The sequence below is a fragment of the Onychostoma macrolepis genome, chromosome 16, assembly GCF_012432095.1.
Source record: "Onychostoma macrolepis isolate SWU-2019 chromosome 16, ASM1243209v1, whole genome shotgun sequence".
In the NCBI taxonomy this organism is placed as follows: domain Eukaryota; kingdom Metazoa; phylum Chordata; class Actinopteri; order Cypriniformes; family Cyprinidae; genus Onychostoma; species Onychostoma macrolepis.
This window is the reverse complement of record NC_081170.1, coordinates 407,501-425,711: the sequence shown is the minus strand read 5'-3', so window position 1 is coordinate 425,711 and position 18,211 is coordinate 407,501. Positions and strand designations below refer to the sequence as shown.

The 18,211-nt window shown below is 42.4% G+C and overlaps 1 protein-coding gene across 1 annotated transcript in view; it reads left to right on the top strand.

The window, feature by feature from the left end:
- Positions 1-371: 371 nt before the first annotated feature.
- LOC131521328 (potassium/sodium hyperpolarization-activated cyclic nucleotide-gated channel 3) overlaps positions 372-18,211 on the top strand; it is a 31,868-nt gene continuing 14,028 nt past the window's right edge. The window contains exons 1-4 of the mRNA XM_058745939.1: positions 372-1,868; positions 8,762-9,080; positions 10,782-10,892; positions 14,133-14,294. Coding sequence (XP_058601922.1) covers positions 1,318-1,868; positions 8,762-9,080; positions 10,782-10,892; positions 14,133-14,294 — 1,143 coding nt within the window. The 5' untranslated portion in view covers positions 372-1,317. The remainder of the gene's footprint in view (positions 1,869-8,761; positions 9,081-10,781; positions 10,893-14,132; positions 14,295-18,211) is intronic.

The window sequence follows — 18,211 nt, the reverse complement described above, 5'->3', positions numbered from 1 at the left end:
CTCTCTCAGTCTGTCTGTCTCTCTCTCTCTCTCTCAGTCTGTCTGTCTCTCTCTCTCTCTCTCAGTCTGTCTCTCTCTCTCTCTCTCAGTCTGTCTCTCTCTCTCAGTCTGTCTGTCTCTCTCTCTCTCTCAGTCTGTCTCTTATCTCTCTCTCTCTCTCTCTCTCTCTCAGTCTGTCTCTCTCTCTCTCTCTCAGTCTGTCTGTCTCTCTCTCTCTCTCAGTCTCTCTCTCTCTCTCTCTCTCTCTCTCTCTCTCAGTCTGTCTCTCTCTCTCTCTCTCAGTCTGTCTGTCTCTCTCTCTCTCTCTCAGTCTGTCTCTTATCTCTCTCTCTCTCTCTCTCTCTCTCTCTCTCTCTCTCAGTCTGTCTGTCTCTCTCTCTCTCTCAGTCTGTCTCTTATCTCTCTCTCACTCTCTCTCTCTCTCCTCCCGCCTCCGTGTCGTCATGGTGACGCGCACTCATACCTGAGCACGCGGGTGACAGGGATGATGATGATGATGATGATACTGCCGCTGCCATGGCAACAGACCTTCACGCGCTCACACATTGATTTCATATTTATTTAATACCACGTTCGTCCTTCAGTCAGGCGGGATCCGGAATCCGACGCTGCGAGCGCGTGAAGCTCAACAAGTGACGGGGATGGACGCGAAGGAGCGACGCGACGCGAAGCGCGCTGGATAATCGCGCGTTTCAGAAAGAATCTCTCAGCTGCGGCGCGTTTCTCATCCGATTCTCCTGTTGCGCATCAGATGATGAGGATGATGATGATGCGCCTTCACGCGTCTGACTGACCGGTGTGTGTGTGTGTGTGTGTGTTTGCTCATCGTTTTTATATAAGCGCGTTTGTTGAGCGCGACACATCACCGTGACAACCAGAGGCGGGAATCACCGAATCACGGAGATGCTGGCCGGTGTCGGTGCGCTTCGGAGCGCCTGGGCCTCAAGGACACGGAGAGATGAGGAGAAATGACGGACGGCGCGTGAAGACGAGCGCGTCAAGGACGAACGGAGCGTCAATTCAAGGGCGTTCGAACGCGATGAGGAGCCGTCGGAGGGCAGCGCGGCGCGGCGGGGCGAGGCGTCCTCCGGAGGAAGCGTGAAGGAGAATATCCGTCACGCTGAGGTCAAACCGACTGTGAGCTCGTTCTGACCGATCAGAGACCGGTGTTTATCTGATAGAAGAGCTACTGTGTGTGTGTGTGTGTGTGTGTGAGTGAGTGAGTGTGTGTGTGTGTGTGTGTGTGTGTGTGTGAGAGAGAGAGAGTGAGTGAGTGTGTGTGTGTGTGTGTGTGTGTGTGTGTGTGTGTGCGCTGGCATGGATGGTGGCACCGGGGCTTCCGTGCGGAACGGAGACTCTAAGCGGCGCAGTAAGAGCAGCCTGCCGTCTCCCGGTTACCGTCTCTCCCAGGCGTCTCTGGAGGGCGACCGCCGCCTCTCCATCATGAGTTCCACGCGTGACACCGGCCCGTTTCGACCGGGCACCGCCGCCGGAACCCCGACCACCCCTCTGCCGCACGCCGGTTCCGCGCCGCCCACCGTGCAGCGCTCCGTGGGCTTCGCCTCCCGAGCCGCTCTGGCGTCCTCCTCCTCCTCCGGCACCGGGATGGTCGTGGTCGCCGCCGGACCCGAGACCACCACCACCACCACGGCGGCCGGGACACCGGAGACCGGACCGGGGCTGGACGGCGAGGATTACAGCTACTCGAACCAATCCACCTTCATCCAGAGGCAGTTCGGAGCCATGCTGCAGCCCGGCGTCAACAAGTTCTCGCTCCGCATGTTCGGCAGCCACAAGGCCGTGGCTCTGGAGCAGGAGAGACTCAGATCAGCAGGAGCCTGGATCATACACCCCTACAGCGACTTCAGGTGCACACACACACACACACTCACACACACACACGCTCTCACACACACACACGCTCTCACACACACACACACACACACACACACACACACACACACACTCACACACACACGCTCTCACACACACACACGTTCTCACACACACACACACACACACACACACTCACACACACGCTCTCACACACACACGTTCTCACACACACACACACACACACTCTCTCACACACACACACACACACGCTCTCACACACACTCTCACACACACACACATACACACACACACTCACACACACACACACGCACTCTCACACACACACACTCAGACATGTTTGTTTTTGTGAAAAGTGTGGACTCTCCATAGGCGTAATGGTTGTTATACTGTACTTACTGTATGTGCTATTGTCCTACACCAACCCTACACCTAAACCTACCCCTTACAGGAGGCTGTGCATTTCAACTTCTCAAAAACCTCCATTCTGAGTGATTTATAAGCGTTTTGAAAAGTGGGGAAATGGGTCAATGTCCTGAGATGTCACCTTCAGCTTGTAATACCTGCCATACCCTCGTCATTATACACATCTATGTCCTGACTTTTCACAAAAACGCGCACACACACTCTTTCACACGCACACATACACACACACACACTCTCTCTCACACACACACACTCTCTCTCACACACACACACACACACACACACTCTCTCACACACACACACACAGTCTGTGAATCACTAGTTCAGTCAGATTATTGGACTGAGTTTTGAGTCAAAAGTTTGGAGGAATTTGGTGATGTTTTTTAAATAAGTCTCTTCTGCTCACCGAGGCTGCATTTATTTTTATATAGCAGTTTTCTGTGTATACATTTATTTCTGTGATCAAAGCTGTATTTTCAGCATCATTACTGCAGTCTTCAGTGTCACATGATCTTCAGAAATCATTATAATATACTGATTTACTGCTCAAGAAACATTTCTGATTATTATCAATGTTGAAAACAGTCGTGCTGCACAATATTTTTGTGGAAACCATCATACATTTTATTTTTCAGGATTCACAGATGAATAGAAAGTTCAGAAGTACAGCATTTATTTGAAATGGGCTAGAAATCTTTTGTAAGGTTATAAATGTTGTTACTGTCACTTTTGATCAATTTAATGCGTTCTTGATTAATAAAAGTATAAAAAACTATAGTGACCCCAAGCTTTCTCTTACTGTCAGCAAAAAGTTTCTCCCAAATGTTATTGTGAGCTCAAGAAAGACTCACTATGATTTCAGTGAAGCTGAGATGCACTTGTTGTTGATGTCAGACGGTCCGATGATTCTGTGAAGTCTTGAGCATGTTTAAGGTTTTTGTTTCTCCAAATGTTGAATATTCTGTTATTTATGAGCTGCATGTAAGTGGTTTTAGAGCAGGTGTGTGTCCAGCGATGCTTCTGACTGACTCTGAGTGTGTTTCAGTGATCAGATCAGTGTTTTGTACATGATTCACACCTGTCTGTCTCTGAACAGATGTTAATGCCAGCTGGAAACAGACGGAGAGCAGACTAAATTAGTCAGACAGACAGACAGATATTCAGGCTTGTAGTTGAGATTAGATGCAGTGTGTTCACTGACAGACTGAAGCTGCTGATCTTTTCTCTGGTTTGGACCCAAACTGTAGAGTGAGGTGATTGTCTGCATATGGACCCGTGCTGCCCGGCCCTTCTGTAATCCAATCAAACCTGCCAATCTAAATATAGCTGCAGTGTCCCGCTGGATTCCCACAAACACACTCTGAGCCAACAGACAACTCTCAGACAACAGATAACATCCACTGGATCCCGGGGGTCGCTAGGGCATTGCTAGGTGGTTGCTAAGGTGTCGCTTGATTGTCATGTGTGCTGCAGGTGGTTAATGTTCCGGCTGACAGACAGCAGAGCGACATCTGAATATGCATATGAGCACAATTAGTCTGTCTGCTGTCAGAAATGAGCATGGATCAAATATTCATAATGTGATGCATAATTCATCCAATGTATGCATAATGCATAATTCAATCAGCTACCATTTCAATTACGTTAAACTGCAACTATGAATAAAGAAACGAGGCAGAAAAAGTCAGTTAGATGGTTCAGACACGCTCCTGACCGTCTGCTGATGATTATGAGCAGATTATTACTGATTGAACGCACACACCTGATGTGTGTGTGTGTGTGTGTGTGTGTGTGTGTGATTGTGTGTGATTGTGTGTGATTGTGTGTGTGAGTGTGTGAGAGCTCAGACCTGCTCAAGTGTCCCAGTTTCTCCAAAAATGGTGTAACGTCAGGATGTTTGAGCTGTTCGTACTGGGACAGCAGCCTTCATTACAAAACACACACTCACTCACTCACTCACTCACACACACTCATTCTCACACACACACACACACAGTCCCACATTCACATGCACTCTCAAACACACTCACACACACTCACACACATTCAAACACACTCACACACACTCACACACATTCAAACACACTCACACACACTCACACACATTCAAACACACTCACACACTCACACACATTCAAACACACTCACACACACTCACACACATTCAAACACACTCACACACACTCACACACATTCAAACACACTCACACACAGTCACACACATTCAAACACATTCAAACACACTCACACACAGTCACATGCACACTCACACACACTCAAACACATTCGCACTTGCACACTCACACACATTCAAACACACTCACACACATTCAAACACACTCACACACACTCACACATTCAAACACACACACACACACACACTCACACATTCAAACACACACACACACACACACTCACACACATTCAAACACACACACACACACACTCACACACATTCAAACACACACACACACACAGTCACATGCACACTCACACACACTCAAACATATTCGCACTTGCACACTCACACACATTCAAACACACTCACACACATTCAAACACACTCACACACACTCACACTCACACATTCAAACACACTCACACACATTCAAACACACTCACACACACACACTCAAACACACTCACACACACTCAAACACACTCACACACACTCAAACACATACACACATTCAAACACACACACACACAGTTACATGCACACTGGTGTGTTTTCGTACAGTGTGTTTTGGGCTTTACACACTCACACACAGTCACATGCACACTCACACACACTCAAACATATTCGCACTTGCACACTCACACACATTCAAACACACTCACACACATTCAAACACACTCACACACATTCAAACACACTCACACACACTCAAACACACACACACATTCAAACACACACACACAGTCACATTCACACTGGTGTGTTTTCGTACAGTGTGTTTTGGGCTTTACACACTCACACACACTTAGACTCACACAGGCACTCACACACAACTGAAAGTGTAACAGATGATTTGTTGTTTGTGTGTGTGTGTGTGTGTGTGTGTGTGTGTGTGTGTGTGTGTGTGTGAACTGGTATATATGGTTTATGAGGACACAAATCTGTATAATAACATGGGTACTACAACGTGAAGGTGGTTTATGAGGACACTGCCTATGTCCCCGTAAACCAAAAGGCTTAAAAAACATACTAAATGGTGTTTTTTTGACAATCTAAAAATACAGACAGTCCCTGTAAGGGGTAGGTTTAGGTGTAGGGTTGGTGTAGGACAATAGCACATACAGTAAGTACAGTATAAAAACCATTACGCCTATAGAGAGTCCCCGTAAACCATATATGCCAGACTGTGTGTGTGTGTGTGTGTGTGTGTGTGTGTGTGACGTGCTCAGCTGGACTCCTGCATTTCTGTATTATCACTCCATGCAGCTCTGAATCTCTCATAGGGAGATGATCAATAATATTGATGTCATAACCGCAGACAGAGATAATCAGACTCTTACAGACAGACACACAGGGACCGAAACATGAACGAAGACAGAACATCAGCTTCATGTTACATTACATTGCAGTCGAGACGCGTTGCTGTTTGGTGGGATGGTGAAAATTCCTTTCATTTTTTGACAAGTGCTGCACAACTTAAACTTACTGTTTACATTAAAACATGGAATGAATATTGTGATATTTTTTTAAATACTTTTTTGCTGTTTTATTAGTATTATTTTTGCTTTGAGAAGTATCGATACATTTTTGTAACACTTTTTTCAAGTTAAACCAAGCTTTTATTTTGGCGGGTTGTAGTGAAGGTCTTTGAGTTTTGTGTGCATCTCCCGAAGCAAATGGTGAAATGCTGCTGAAGTGAGTCTCAGATGAAGTGCTTATACAGTGAGATGCAGACGTGTTTCAGTCAAGTCAAGTCAAGTCACCTTTATTTATATAGCGCTTTTACAATACAGATTGTGTCAAAGCACTTAACAGTATCAAATTGGAGGATAGAGTGTCAGTAATGTATAATGATAAGATTAAACACTCAATTTTCAGTTAAAGGCATTTCATTATTGAATTCAGAGATGTCATTGTCTAGCTCAGTTTAGTTTAAATAGTATCTGTGCAATCAAATCGGCGATAATCGCTAGAAATTAAGTGTCCCCAACTGAGCAAGCCAGAGGCGACAGCGGCAAGGAACCAAAACTCCTCTGAGACATAATGGAGAAAAACCTTGGGAGAAACCAGGCTCAGTCGGGGTCAGTTCTCCTCTGACCAGGCGAAACCCGCAGTTCAAAAGTTTCTATTTCTATTTTAATTTTGTTGCAATTTCTAACAATAGTAGTATTATGTAGTTAGGTATTTTATTATATTTTAGTTATTTTGTTATTTTTGGTTGATATATCTGGGGATATATCTCTGGGGGTCATCCGGCGTCCTGGTCTCCGCCGGCGATCAGGGCCGCAGAGCGTCACCTCCCGGCGCCGACCCACCATCTGATCGGACACGGACCGAGAAACAGACTAGGAAAAAACAGACAAACATTAGCGCAGATGCCATTCAACTTACGATGTAACGAGTACATCGTGTGTTATGGGGAGTGTTCGGTTCCGGTTGATCTAATTAATGCAGCCTAACAATCCTTTAACGGATTTGAATAATAGAAGCGTATTAATGTGTTATGTGTAAGCCAGGCTAAAGAGATGGGTCTTTAATCTAGATTTAAACTGACAGAGTGTGTCTGCCTCCCGAACAGTGTTAGGTAGACTGTTCCAGAGTTTGGGTGCTAAATAGGAAAAGGATCTGCCGCCCAGTCGATTTTGATATTCTAGGTATTATCAAGCGGCCAGAGTTTTGAGAACGCAGCGGACGTGGAGGACTATAATGCGATAAGAGCTCGCTCAAGTACTGAGGAGCTAAACCATTCAGGGCTTTATAAGTAATTAACAAGATTTTAAAATCTATCCGATGCTTGATAGGGAGCCAGTGCAGTGTTGACAGAACCGGGCTAATATGGTCATATTTCCTGGTTCTAGTAAGGACTCTAGCTGCTGCATTTTGGACCAACTGTAGTTTGTTGATCAAGCGTGCAGAACAACCACCCAATAAAGCATTACAATAGTCTAACCTTGAGGTCATAAGCATGAATTAACATTTCTGCATTTGACGTTGAGAGCATTGGTCGCAATTTAGATATGCTTTTGAGATGAAAAATGCAGTTTTACAGATGCTAGAAACATGGCTTTCAAATGACAGATTGCTATCGAACAGCACACCTAGGTTCCTGACTGATGAAGAAGAATTGACAGAGCAGCCGTCAAGTGTTAGATAATGTTCTAGGTTACATGTGGGGTTTTAGGTCCGATAATTAACACCTCTGTTTTTCAGAATTTAGCAGTAAAAATTACTCGTCATCCAGTTTTTATATCGACTATGCATTCCGTTAGTTTCTCAATTTGGTGTGTTTCACCGGGCCGCGAAGAAATATAGAGCTGAGTATCATCAGCATAACAGTGAAAGCTAACACCATGTCTCCTGATAATATCTCCCAAGGGTAACATATAGGCGTGAAAAGTAACGGCCCTAGTACTGAGCCTTGAGGTACTCCATACTGCACTTGTGATCGATATGATACCTCTTCATTCACTGCTACGAACTGATGGCGGTCAGATAAGTACGATTTGAACCATGCTAAGGCACTTCCACTAATGCCAACAAAGTTTTGTAGTCTATTAAAAAGAATGTTGTGGTCGATAGTGTCGAGCAGCGCTAAGATCCAGTAGAACTAATAAAGAGATACAACCACAATCAGATGATAGAAGCAGGTCATTTGTAACTCTAATGAGAGCAGTCTCAGTACTATGATACGATCTAAATCCTGACTGGAATTCCTCACAGATATCATTTTTCTCTAGGAAGGAATATAATTGTGAGGATACTACCTTTTCTAGTATCTTTGACAGAAAAGGGAGATTTGAGATCGGTCTGTAATTAACTAGATCTTTGGGGTCAAGTTGTGGTTTTTTAATGAGAGGCTTAATAACAGCCAATTTGAAGGTTTTGGGGACATATCCTAATGACAATGATGAATTAATAATAGCCAAAAGAGGATCTATGACTTCTGGAAGTAGCTCTTTTAGTAGTTTAGATGGAATCGGGTCTAACATACATGATGTTGGTTTAGATGATTTAACAAGTTTATACAATTCTTCCTCTCCTACAGTAGAGCTGTAATATTCACACACACTAGTGCATAAGTGTGCAGCCCAACTTCTGATTCATTCGTCCAAATGTTGCCAAAATCAATGGCATTCCTTGTTAGATACAGTATGTAAGGAATTCCATTTTTATGACTGGATTGAATTCTGTTTGCTTTTTCATGAATACTATGAATTCAGACATACTACTCTTTTTACACACTGCTTTTCAACGGTGAAGTGTGTTTTCGTTAATAAAGATGCTCAAACTGTCTCCGAGCAGGTTTTGCTGGGATCTCCTCATGCTGATGCTGATGGTGGGAAACCTCATCATCCTCCCGGTGGGAATCACCTTCTTCAAGGATGAGAACACTCCTCCGTGGATCATCTTTAACGTGGTGTCGGACACACTCTTCCTGGTGGACCTGGTGCTGAACTTCCGCACCGGGATCGTGAAAGAGGACAGTACGGAGATCCTGCTGGACCCCAAGGCCATCCGCCAGCGCTACCTGAAGAGCTGGTTCCTCGTGGACTTCGTGTCCTCGATCCCGGTGGATTACATCTTCCTGATGGTGGACCTGGAAGCTCACCTGGACTCAGAGGTCAGTCTTTCTCTCAGCAGATGGCATTTTCTTGATTCAGTAATTTCACTATAGTATTTTTCATGAATAAATAAATGTATGAAGTGTAACAGTGTAACCAGCAGTGCACTCTGTAATCTGGTAAGTGTGTGTGCTCTGGGAATCATATTTATTTACACATTAATTGCACAATTTCTGAAAGCTGTCACTCAAACAGCAGAAGCACACACCAAATCTGCAAAACCAGACACTGATTCTCAGCCTTTGACTCAGTTTTCAATTTCATAAAACACTTTTTTGCTAAACACAACACACAGTTCTCTCTGTAACACACACAAATCTAACAGGAATTAATATTATGGCAAAGGTGTTTGCAAATGTTTGCTTTTGAGATGTGTTTGTGATATTTTTGTGATAAGATTTGAAAAAAAGAGGCAAAGTTCTGAAAATGTGTGTAAGCAGCTAAAAAAAAACTGTAAATAAATACAGTAAAGTAATGAAGATGGAGAATGGGAGCTCTGTGTGCTCAGGCGCTGGCTTTCATAGCGCTGTCAAAATAAAAGACCCACTTCAGAAAAATCAGCTAAACAGAAAAAATGATTGGCTACTGCAGCGAATTAAAAAACATAGCATATATATGTGACCCTGGAGCACAAAACCAGTCATAAACATCATCTGAGAGCTGAATAAATAGCTTTCCATTGATGTATGGTTTGTTAGGATCGGACAATATTTGGCTGAGATACAACTATTTGAAAATATAGTTGAAAATCTAAATATTGAGAAAATCAGCTTTAAAGTTGTTCAAATGAAGTTCTTAGCAATGCATATTACTAATCAAAAATGAAGTTTTGATATATTTATGGTAGGAAACTTACAAAATATCTTCATGGAACATGATCTTAATATCCTAATGATTTTTGGCATAAAAGAGAAATGTATAATTTTGACGCATACAATGTATTGTTGGTTATTGCTGCAGATATAGCTGTGCTGCTTATGACTGCTTCTGTGCTGCAGGGACACATGTATGTCTACTAGTTGAAACGTATCAGCAGCAGATTTCAGAAATCTGCACCAGTGTCTCCAGCAGCTTCTTCAGATCCATAAACCATCATTTACTCTCACTCATCTCCTTCAAAACCCGAATGACCTTCTGTCTTTCGTCAGTGAAGCACAAAAGAAGATATTTTGAGAAGTGACTCAGTGCTTTTGTTCATTCAGTGAAAGTCAGTGGGGTCCAATGTAGTTTGGTTCAAATCATTCAAATATCTCCATCTGTGTTCCACTGAAGAAAATTATACAAGTTTGGAACAACATGAGGCCTAATCATTTTTGGCTAAACTATCTCTTTAAACAACTGGTCATCTGTGGTCAAGTCAAGTCACATCTATTTCTATAGCACTTTGTGCAATGCAGATTGTTTTAAAGCAGCTTCACATTAACAAACAGGAAAATAACAGTGTTAATGTTGTAAAATTAATCAATTATGAAACAAATTTTTAGCTGTAAAGCACCTCTACAAAAGACAGACTCATTATTCAGATCAATTCAGTTTGGTTTTAATCCAGCAATGTCAGTGCAGTTAAATCAATAATATTATGACGTCTCTTTTAAATAAGAACTTCAGCATGAAACCTGTCCTACTTAAGGCAGTGATGGGGTGTGTGTGTGTGTGTGTGTCTCTCTCTCTGTGTGTGTGTGTGTGTGTTTCTCCCGCAGGTGTATCGGACGGCCCGAGCGCTGCGGATCGTTCGATTCACCAAGATCCTGAGTCTGCTGCGCCTGCTGCGTCTGTCCCGACTCATACGCTACATCCACCAGTGGGAGGAGGTGACACACACACACAGATACACACACACACACACACACACACACACACACACACACACAGAGACACAGATACACACACACACACACACACACACAGAGAGACACAGATACACACACACACACACACACACACACAGAGAGAGAGAAACACAGATACACACACACAGAGAGACACAGATACACACACACAGAGACACACACACACACACACACACAGAGAGAAACACAGATACACACACACAGAGAGACACACACATGTTCGTTTTTGTGAAAAGTGGGGACTCTCCATAGGCGTAATGGTTTTTATACTGTACTTACTGTATGTGCTATTGTCCTACACCAACCCTACACCTAAACCTACCCCTTACAGGAGACTGTGCATTTCAACTTTCCCCAAAAAAACCTCATTCTGAGTGATTTATAAGCGTTTTGAAAAGTGGGGTCATGGGTCAATGTCCTGAGATGCCACCTTCAGCTTGTAATACCTGCCATACCCTCGTCATTATACACATCTATGTCCTGATTTGTCACAAAAACGCGCACACACACACACACACACTCACACACACACACAGATACACACACACACACACACACACACACAGAGACACAGATACACACACACACACACACACACACACAGAGACACACACACACACACACACACACAGAGAGAGAGAGAAACACACACACACAGAGAGAGAGAAACACAGATACACACACACAGAGAGACACAGATACACACACACACACACAGAGACACACACACACACACACAGAGAGAAACACAGATACACACACACAGAGAGACACAGATACACACACACACACACAGAGACACACACACACACACACACAGAGAGAGAGAAACACAGATACACACACACAGAGAGACACAGATACACACACACAGAGACACACACACACACACACACACAGAGAGAAACACAGATACACACACACAGAGAGACACACACATGTTCGTTTTTGTGAAAAGTGGGGACTCTCCATAGGCGTAATGGTTTTTATACTGTACTTACTGTATGTGCTATTGTCCTACACCAACCCTACACCTAAACCTACCCCTTACAGGAGACTGTGCATTTCAACTTTCCCCAAAAAAACCTCATTCTGAGTGATTTATAAGCGTTTTGAAAAGTGGGGTCATGGGTCAATGTCCTGAGATGCCACCTTCACCTTGTAATACCTGTCATACCCTCGTCATTATACACATCTATGTCCTGACTTTTCACAAAAACGCGCACACACACACACACACACTCACACACACACACACACACACACACACACACACACAAGACATAATTAATTCTTATTGTATGACTGGCTTTAATACTCTTCCTACTTTCATTATTTAGGATACTATTAGATTTTGCTGTCAAAATTGGTGTTGAATTTGCAAAATTTCACTGGTATCTATAGCTTTGGTATTGTTATATGTATTGATATTGTGAAATAAGAATGTGTCCATGATTTTTGTCACATTTCAATGAAAGCGAATGTCTTCCAAGGAAAAAAAGGAGGTAATTTGCAACTTTTTATCTCACAATTCTGACTTTTTTCTCACAACTCTGGAAGTCAGCAGAGGTGTAAAATACTTTACTTGATTACTTAAGTATTATTTTGGGGGATCTGTACTTTATTCAAGTACAATTTAAACAGACTACTTGTACTTTTATTTGATTACATTTCTGAAGAAAAAACAGTACTTTCTACTCCTTACAATTTTATTTCATCTTGAAAAGTACATTACATTTTTATTTTATCTTATGCACATTAAATATAGTAAACAGAAGCTCGTGCGTGCTTTGTTTCATGCATCAAGCACACATTTCTACTCTAGTTTCATCCGGTCAGTGTCTGGCTTCAGAAGCTCATCATCAAATCTGAGGAAGCAAAGCTGAGTTTCCCAAAAAATGTTTATTCATTATTTGTTCTGTTTTGATAGAGCCGTTAGCTGTGTAATATATTAGCTGAATGCACAAGATTGAGTGCAAATAAAATCAGTGATTAGAATTTAAATACAATCAATATATTTTTTAAATTAAATAAAAATCTCCAAAAGTGTTTAAATAAACATTGTATGTTAAATTAATTGTAATTCATGTTTAATGATGTTGTAACCAGGTGAATAAGTTGTATTTATAATATGTCATTATATGACACACTGAGTAGGAATTATTTATCAATGAATAATTTTTTACATTTTAATAATTACAAGATTTGCTCGTTAATTAATATAATTTGTCACAAATAATTATGTATCAGTATTTGCTGAGAAAAAAACTCTAAATGCCCCAAATAAACAATTCAAAGATGAATTATCCTTTTAGACAGTGATGTTGAATAGACAACACACAAAAAATTGGCCTTTCAAAACGTTAATGTTGTAATTCTATGACTCTCCTCGTTAATTCAACACATTCTCGTATTCTGTCTGGAATATGTTTCTAGCCTCCGCATCACATCTCGCTCTTCAAAGGGATAGTTCACACAAAAGTGAAAATTCTCATCATTTACTCAAGTCAAGTTTAAAATATTATATTTGTATCCTTCTTACATATGTTTCACTAGAGACGACGCTGATTCATTAACAGGGGTTGCATGAGTTACTGTCATTTTTGGATGTCCCATACACATGATTTTCTCTAAAACTCTTAGTGTGTGTTCATCTGATAAATCAAAGTCATGTGGGATGGCCTGAGGGTGGAAAGGATGGAGTTTCCTTTTAATCCCTTTCCCTGTATTCCGCTGTGCTGCATTTTAACTGTTGTTGTTGCACTAGATATATCTGTTTGACCTGTGCCACTGCATTTAGTTTCGTTTTCTCCCTTTAACCAAACTTCTGAACGTCTGTCAGAAAAGAAAGTACTTCTACTTTTCAAATACTTGAGTACAATTTAAAACTTTTACTCAAGTATGTTTTTGGCCAGATACTTGTACTTTTAATTGAGTAAAATGTTCACTGAGTGTCTGTACTTTCACTTGAGTAAAATTTTTGAGTACTTTTTACACTTCTGGAAGTCAGAATAATGAGATATAATCTCAAAATTGTGAGATTTAAACCTGCGATTCCAAAAAAGTCTGTATTGTGGAATATGATCTTGTAACTGCAAGAAGCAAAGTCATAATTGTTAGATTAAAAAATTGTGGTTTTTGCTGTAATCAAGCAGATCAAATGTTAATGAATGCGTGATGATAAGAGTGTGTTTCCCGCAGATCTTCCACATGACCTATGACCTGGCCAGCGCGATGGTGCGCATCGTCAATCTGATCGGCATGATGCTGCTGCTGTGTCACTGGGACGGATGTCTGCAGTTCCTGGTGCCCATGCTGCAGGACTTCCCACCCGACTGCTGGGTCGCCAAAAACAACATGGTGGTGAGGAACCTTCATCTAGCGTAGCGTTAGTTCTGGCAGCTCGCATCAGCTGATCCCCATCTACCTATAGGGATACGACACCTATCTAAGTGTGACCGAACGGTTACAGACCAGGCGGGAGTCAGCCTAACCTAAAGAATGATTCTTGATATAATTTTTGGTTGTCGACTACGCCACTTAGGGACTTGCACCCTAAGAATATATTACAAGCCACCGGCTTTTATCTACTCAGAGCACACAGGTTCGTTATCAGCAAGTAACTGGGCAGAGTCATGGGTTCTACAAAAGGATATTTTATTATAACAAGCCTCAGTCACACTCTAAAAACCACCCTCAATGGAGCATTAGACAAACACTAATTCAACATACCTACAATAAATTACAAAGAAATGAGTTGAAAGGCTGAGATGTCAATACCAGCAACGGTAAATTACAACAGAGATCAACACATTCATCAACGTGACCATACAGGGCTGGAGGACATCTACGTTGGGCACCCCCGGCTGGGAGTGGCCTATAAGAAAAGCAAAAAAAGTAAAAGCTCACTTCATACTCACACCTCACCACACCACACAAGTGAAAGTAAAGCACTCAAGTGCACAGGAGACCCCACTACCACAGCCCCAGGACACCCTCGTAAGTGGCCCTCAGCTCCTGTATGGAAATACAAGAAAATAATGAATACAAATATACAATAAACAATTTTACACCACTAGCGGTGTAGACTAATACAAAACAATAAATGGGTTCAGAATGGAACAGTTAGCTGGACTTACACAGCCCGAAAATCCAGTGTCCCCAATAATGTCATGAAAATCACATAAAGAAATAAATCACAATAATGGATATACGAACACAGGAGAATAACTCCTTTTAGTCTTTAACAAAAACCAAAAGAATAACTCAACTTAAGTCACAAACACATACAACAACGACCAGACAAAATATCTTAAAGACAAGAGAAAAAAAGAAAACTACACATCAATTCACCATTTCACCTTTCAGACAGACAACAAACCAGATTAACTGGAAACAAAAAAAAAGAAAATCAAAAATCCAAGCGAGACAACAGCGCTGGCCGGGCCGCTCACCCTACTGCCACATATTGCAGCACGTCATGCCCAACCTATCCAACACGAAGATACCAAGGGTCAGAATATAGTAAAATAAATGCTAATGGAATAAATGTTCAATACATACCGACGATGACGATTCTGTTTACCTCGGTGAACTATAACTGGTGCACGGACGCCGCGAAGATGATAATTCTGTTTACCTCGGTGAACTGCAGCTGCTGCACGGACGCCACTAACAACCCGCGCCACAAAACGCTGCAATGATACACATTATAAACGCACGCACACCAACATTAAGCCCACGTGAACGCCACTCACCTGAATAAACAGCCAGCCAACTCCCTCCTATCGGCTCCTGTATCAAAAGGTCCCACTGATTTGCTTGCTAACTCCCAGTCTATACCAGCACCAACAGAGAATATTTAGTAGTCATATCCTAGGAAAATAAATCACCCATAAACGCTTACAAATACCTTTTTCTTGCAGCACGTAGAGCCGGAATGACAACACAATAGAGCGGATGTTACAACCGATTACATCACAACACAGCCTATTTAAATACGCTTTTCCTAATTGGACATAACCAATGAGTGACGTCTACGTCACCCACTCACTACATAAGCATTCATATATAAGGTCTGTCAGTTTATCAGCAGTTTTCGCATTGCTCTATAGCTAATTAAATGCTGAATTCGGCAGGAAAAACAGCATCATCACTAGGAATCGGGAATTTAGCGAGTGGAATTCGTTTCCCCAATGGACTCACCTCCGATTCATTCCAGTTCGTTAACTTGAACACGTGAATTCACCGCATTGATCATAAGCTGCCTGATTCGGAAGTGACCGAGTTAGCATTACTTCTCGCATCACTAAATTATTGAAATGGACTCCACGAGTTACGTGACCGACTCAAGAACAAGTTCAGATGGGAACTTCATCCCCAAGAAGGATATCAACAGAAGCATCCTCGCCACAGCTGCTATGTTCAGCCTCTCGAACGTCTTCACAAGCTACGTTCCTTTCAATGCTCTCAGGTTATTGGCAACATGCGTGTCGCTGTGGCTATCCGCGTTGTTTAGGCTCATTAGTTGTTCAGTAGGCAATGTGCGGTACTGTGTTACTGGCATACGCTTGTCGTTGCAATATGCTGCGCTTAAAGGGGGATACAATGCCATTTCATGCATTCTGAGTTGTTTACACTGTTAAGAGTTGGATTGTTATGTGCACGCGTGCACTCAGCGACCCGAGCGAGAGCAAGACGCTCAACGCGTTTCATTCATGGTTCAGAAGTCATCGGCAGCGCAGCAGTACTTGCTCGAGAAGAATGTCTCTAAAGATGTGTTTTGGATGTGAGGAAAGGATAACCTTTTCAGTGTTATGTGAATAATGGATGCAATTTATTTTCACAACGTTTGTTTGTTCCCGTCATTTCAGTGACGAATGTTTTATAACAAGGTACATTCTGACACTGGATTTGCACATCGTTTGATACTAAAGACGGAGCAGTCCCGGCGATAGAGATCCCGTCATGACTGGGAGCTGCTGTTAAACTGCATCAAAGATCTGTGATTGTTGCCACGGCTCGGCTCGGCTCAGCTGTTATCGGAGAGAATCATAAGCTGGATCTTTCTTTTATAAACTGAAGACTCTTCAGAGATGTGAATGATGCAATACTACACTATAGGCTCTCAAGATTAACATGAGCTCGGACGAAACTGTGTGTTATGTCCTCTTTAACCTAGTCGAGTCGCCTTTATTTTTTAGTAGGCTACTTACAGCACAGATTTAAGCAGCAGAAAATAATAGTGCAAACAGAATAATTTCTGCTGCGGAGCAGCTCCAGGAGAAGTGGTTAACGGTCGATGTTCAGTTGAAGTCGTCTGCTCCGAAACCTTGGCTGCTGACGTGCTGCTTTTCATCAAATGACTTGCAGGCAGCGTTTGTTCAGAAGGTCATGAAACCGATATCGGACATGCTTTTGAGGCAGCTTAACGGTTCAATGATATAGAACGAGCTTGTTGATAACTAAGCGGATATTTAATTACTTAATACTGATTTCTCGTTAGAAATGACTTTAGACACCATCTTTATTTTGCTCAAGCACACAGGATTGTGGGAATCAAGGCAGTGAAGGATACATCTATTCTGCCTTTAAATATTGACCAAATGAAGGTATCTCAGGAGGCAGGAAGTAAGACTAACTTGGATTCGACACTGATGCCTTCCTTCCTCAAAATGTGTCTTTCAAAGGCAGCATTTTCCAGTTTCGGATGCAGCCTTCATTTCAGCGTTGATTCTGCTCCGGTCTCAGACACGCTTGTTCTGTCTAGTCGTATTGGAAACATGCTTGTTCTCAGTTATAGTTGTATTGTCGGGAACACGAGAGCTATCTGGTCGTTATTGGAACATGCATGTTCTAAAAGCTGTAGTCGTATTGGAAACATGTTTTTCTTAGCCTGTCTGGTGTTATTGAGAACATGTTGCTTAAGATTTTAAGGTATTGGCAACATTTATTAGGCCATCTGTTGAAGGCAACATGCTTGTTGCTACAGGTTATGTGGGTTTTGCCAAAATATTTGTTTTGGTCATTGGTTATGGGCAACATTCTTGTTGATAAAGGCTTTGAGATTTTGCTATCAGTTTGTGTTGGGGGATATCAGCATATGGTTTTGTTTTGGGGGGTTATCGCTGCTCTCTTATCTGTGCTAGACCGCATGGATGCGCAGGGAGTTCTTGCCCAGAACAGAACCATACCGCCAATCCAAACTGTATGCTAATTGTCAGTCATCTTTGACGATAGTGGTCCTGACAGAAATTGTATAATGATTGTTTTCAAACAGG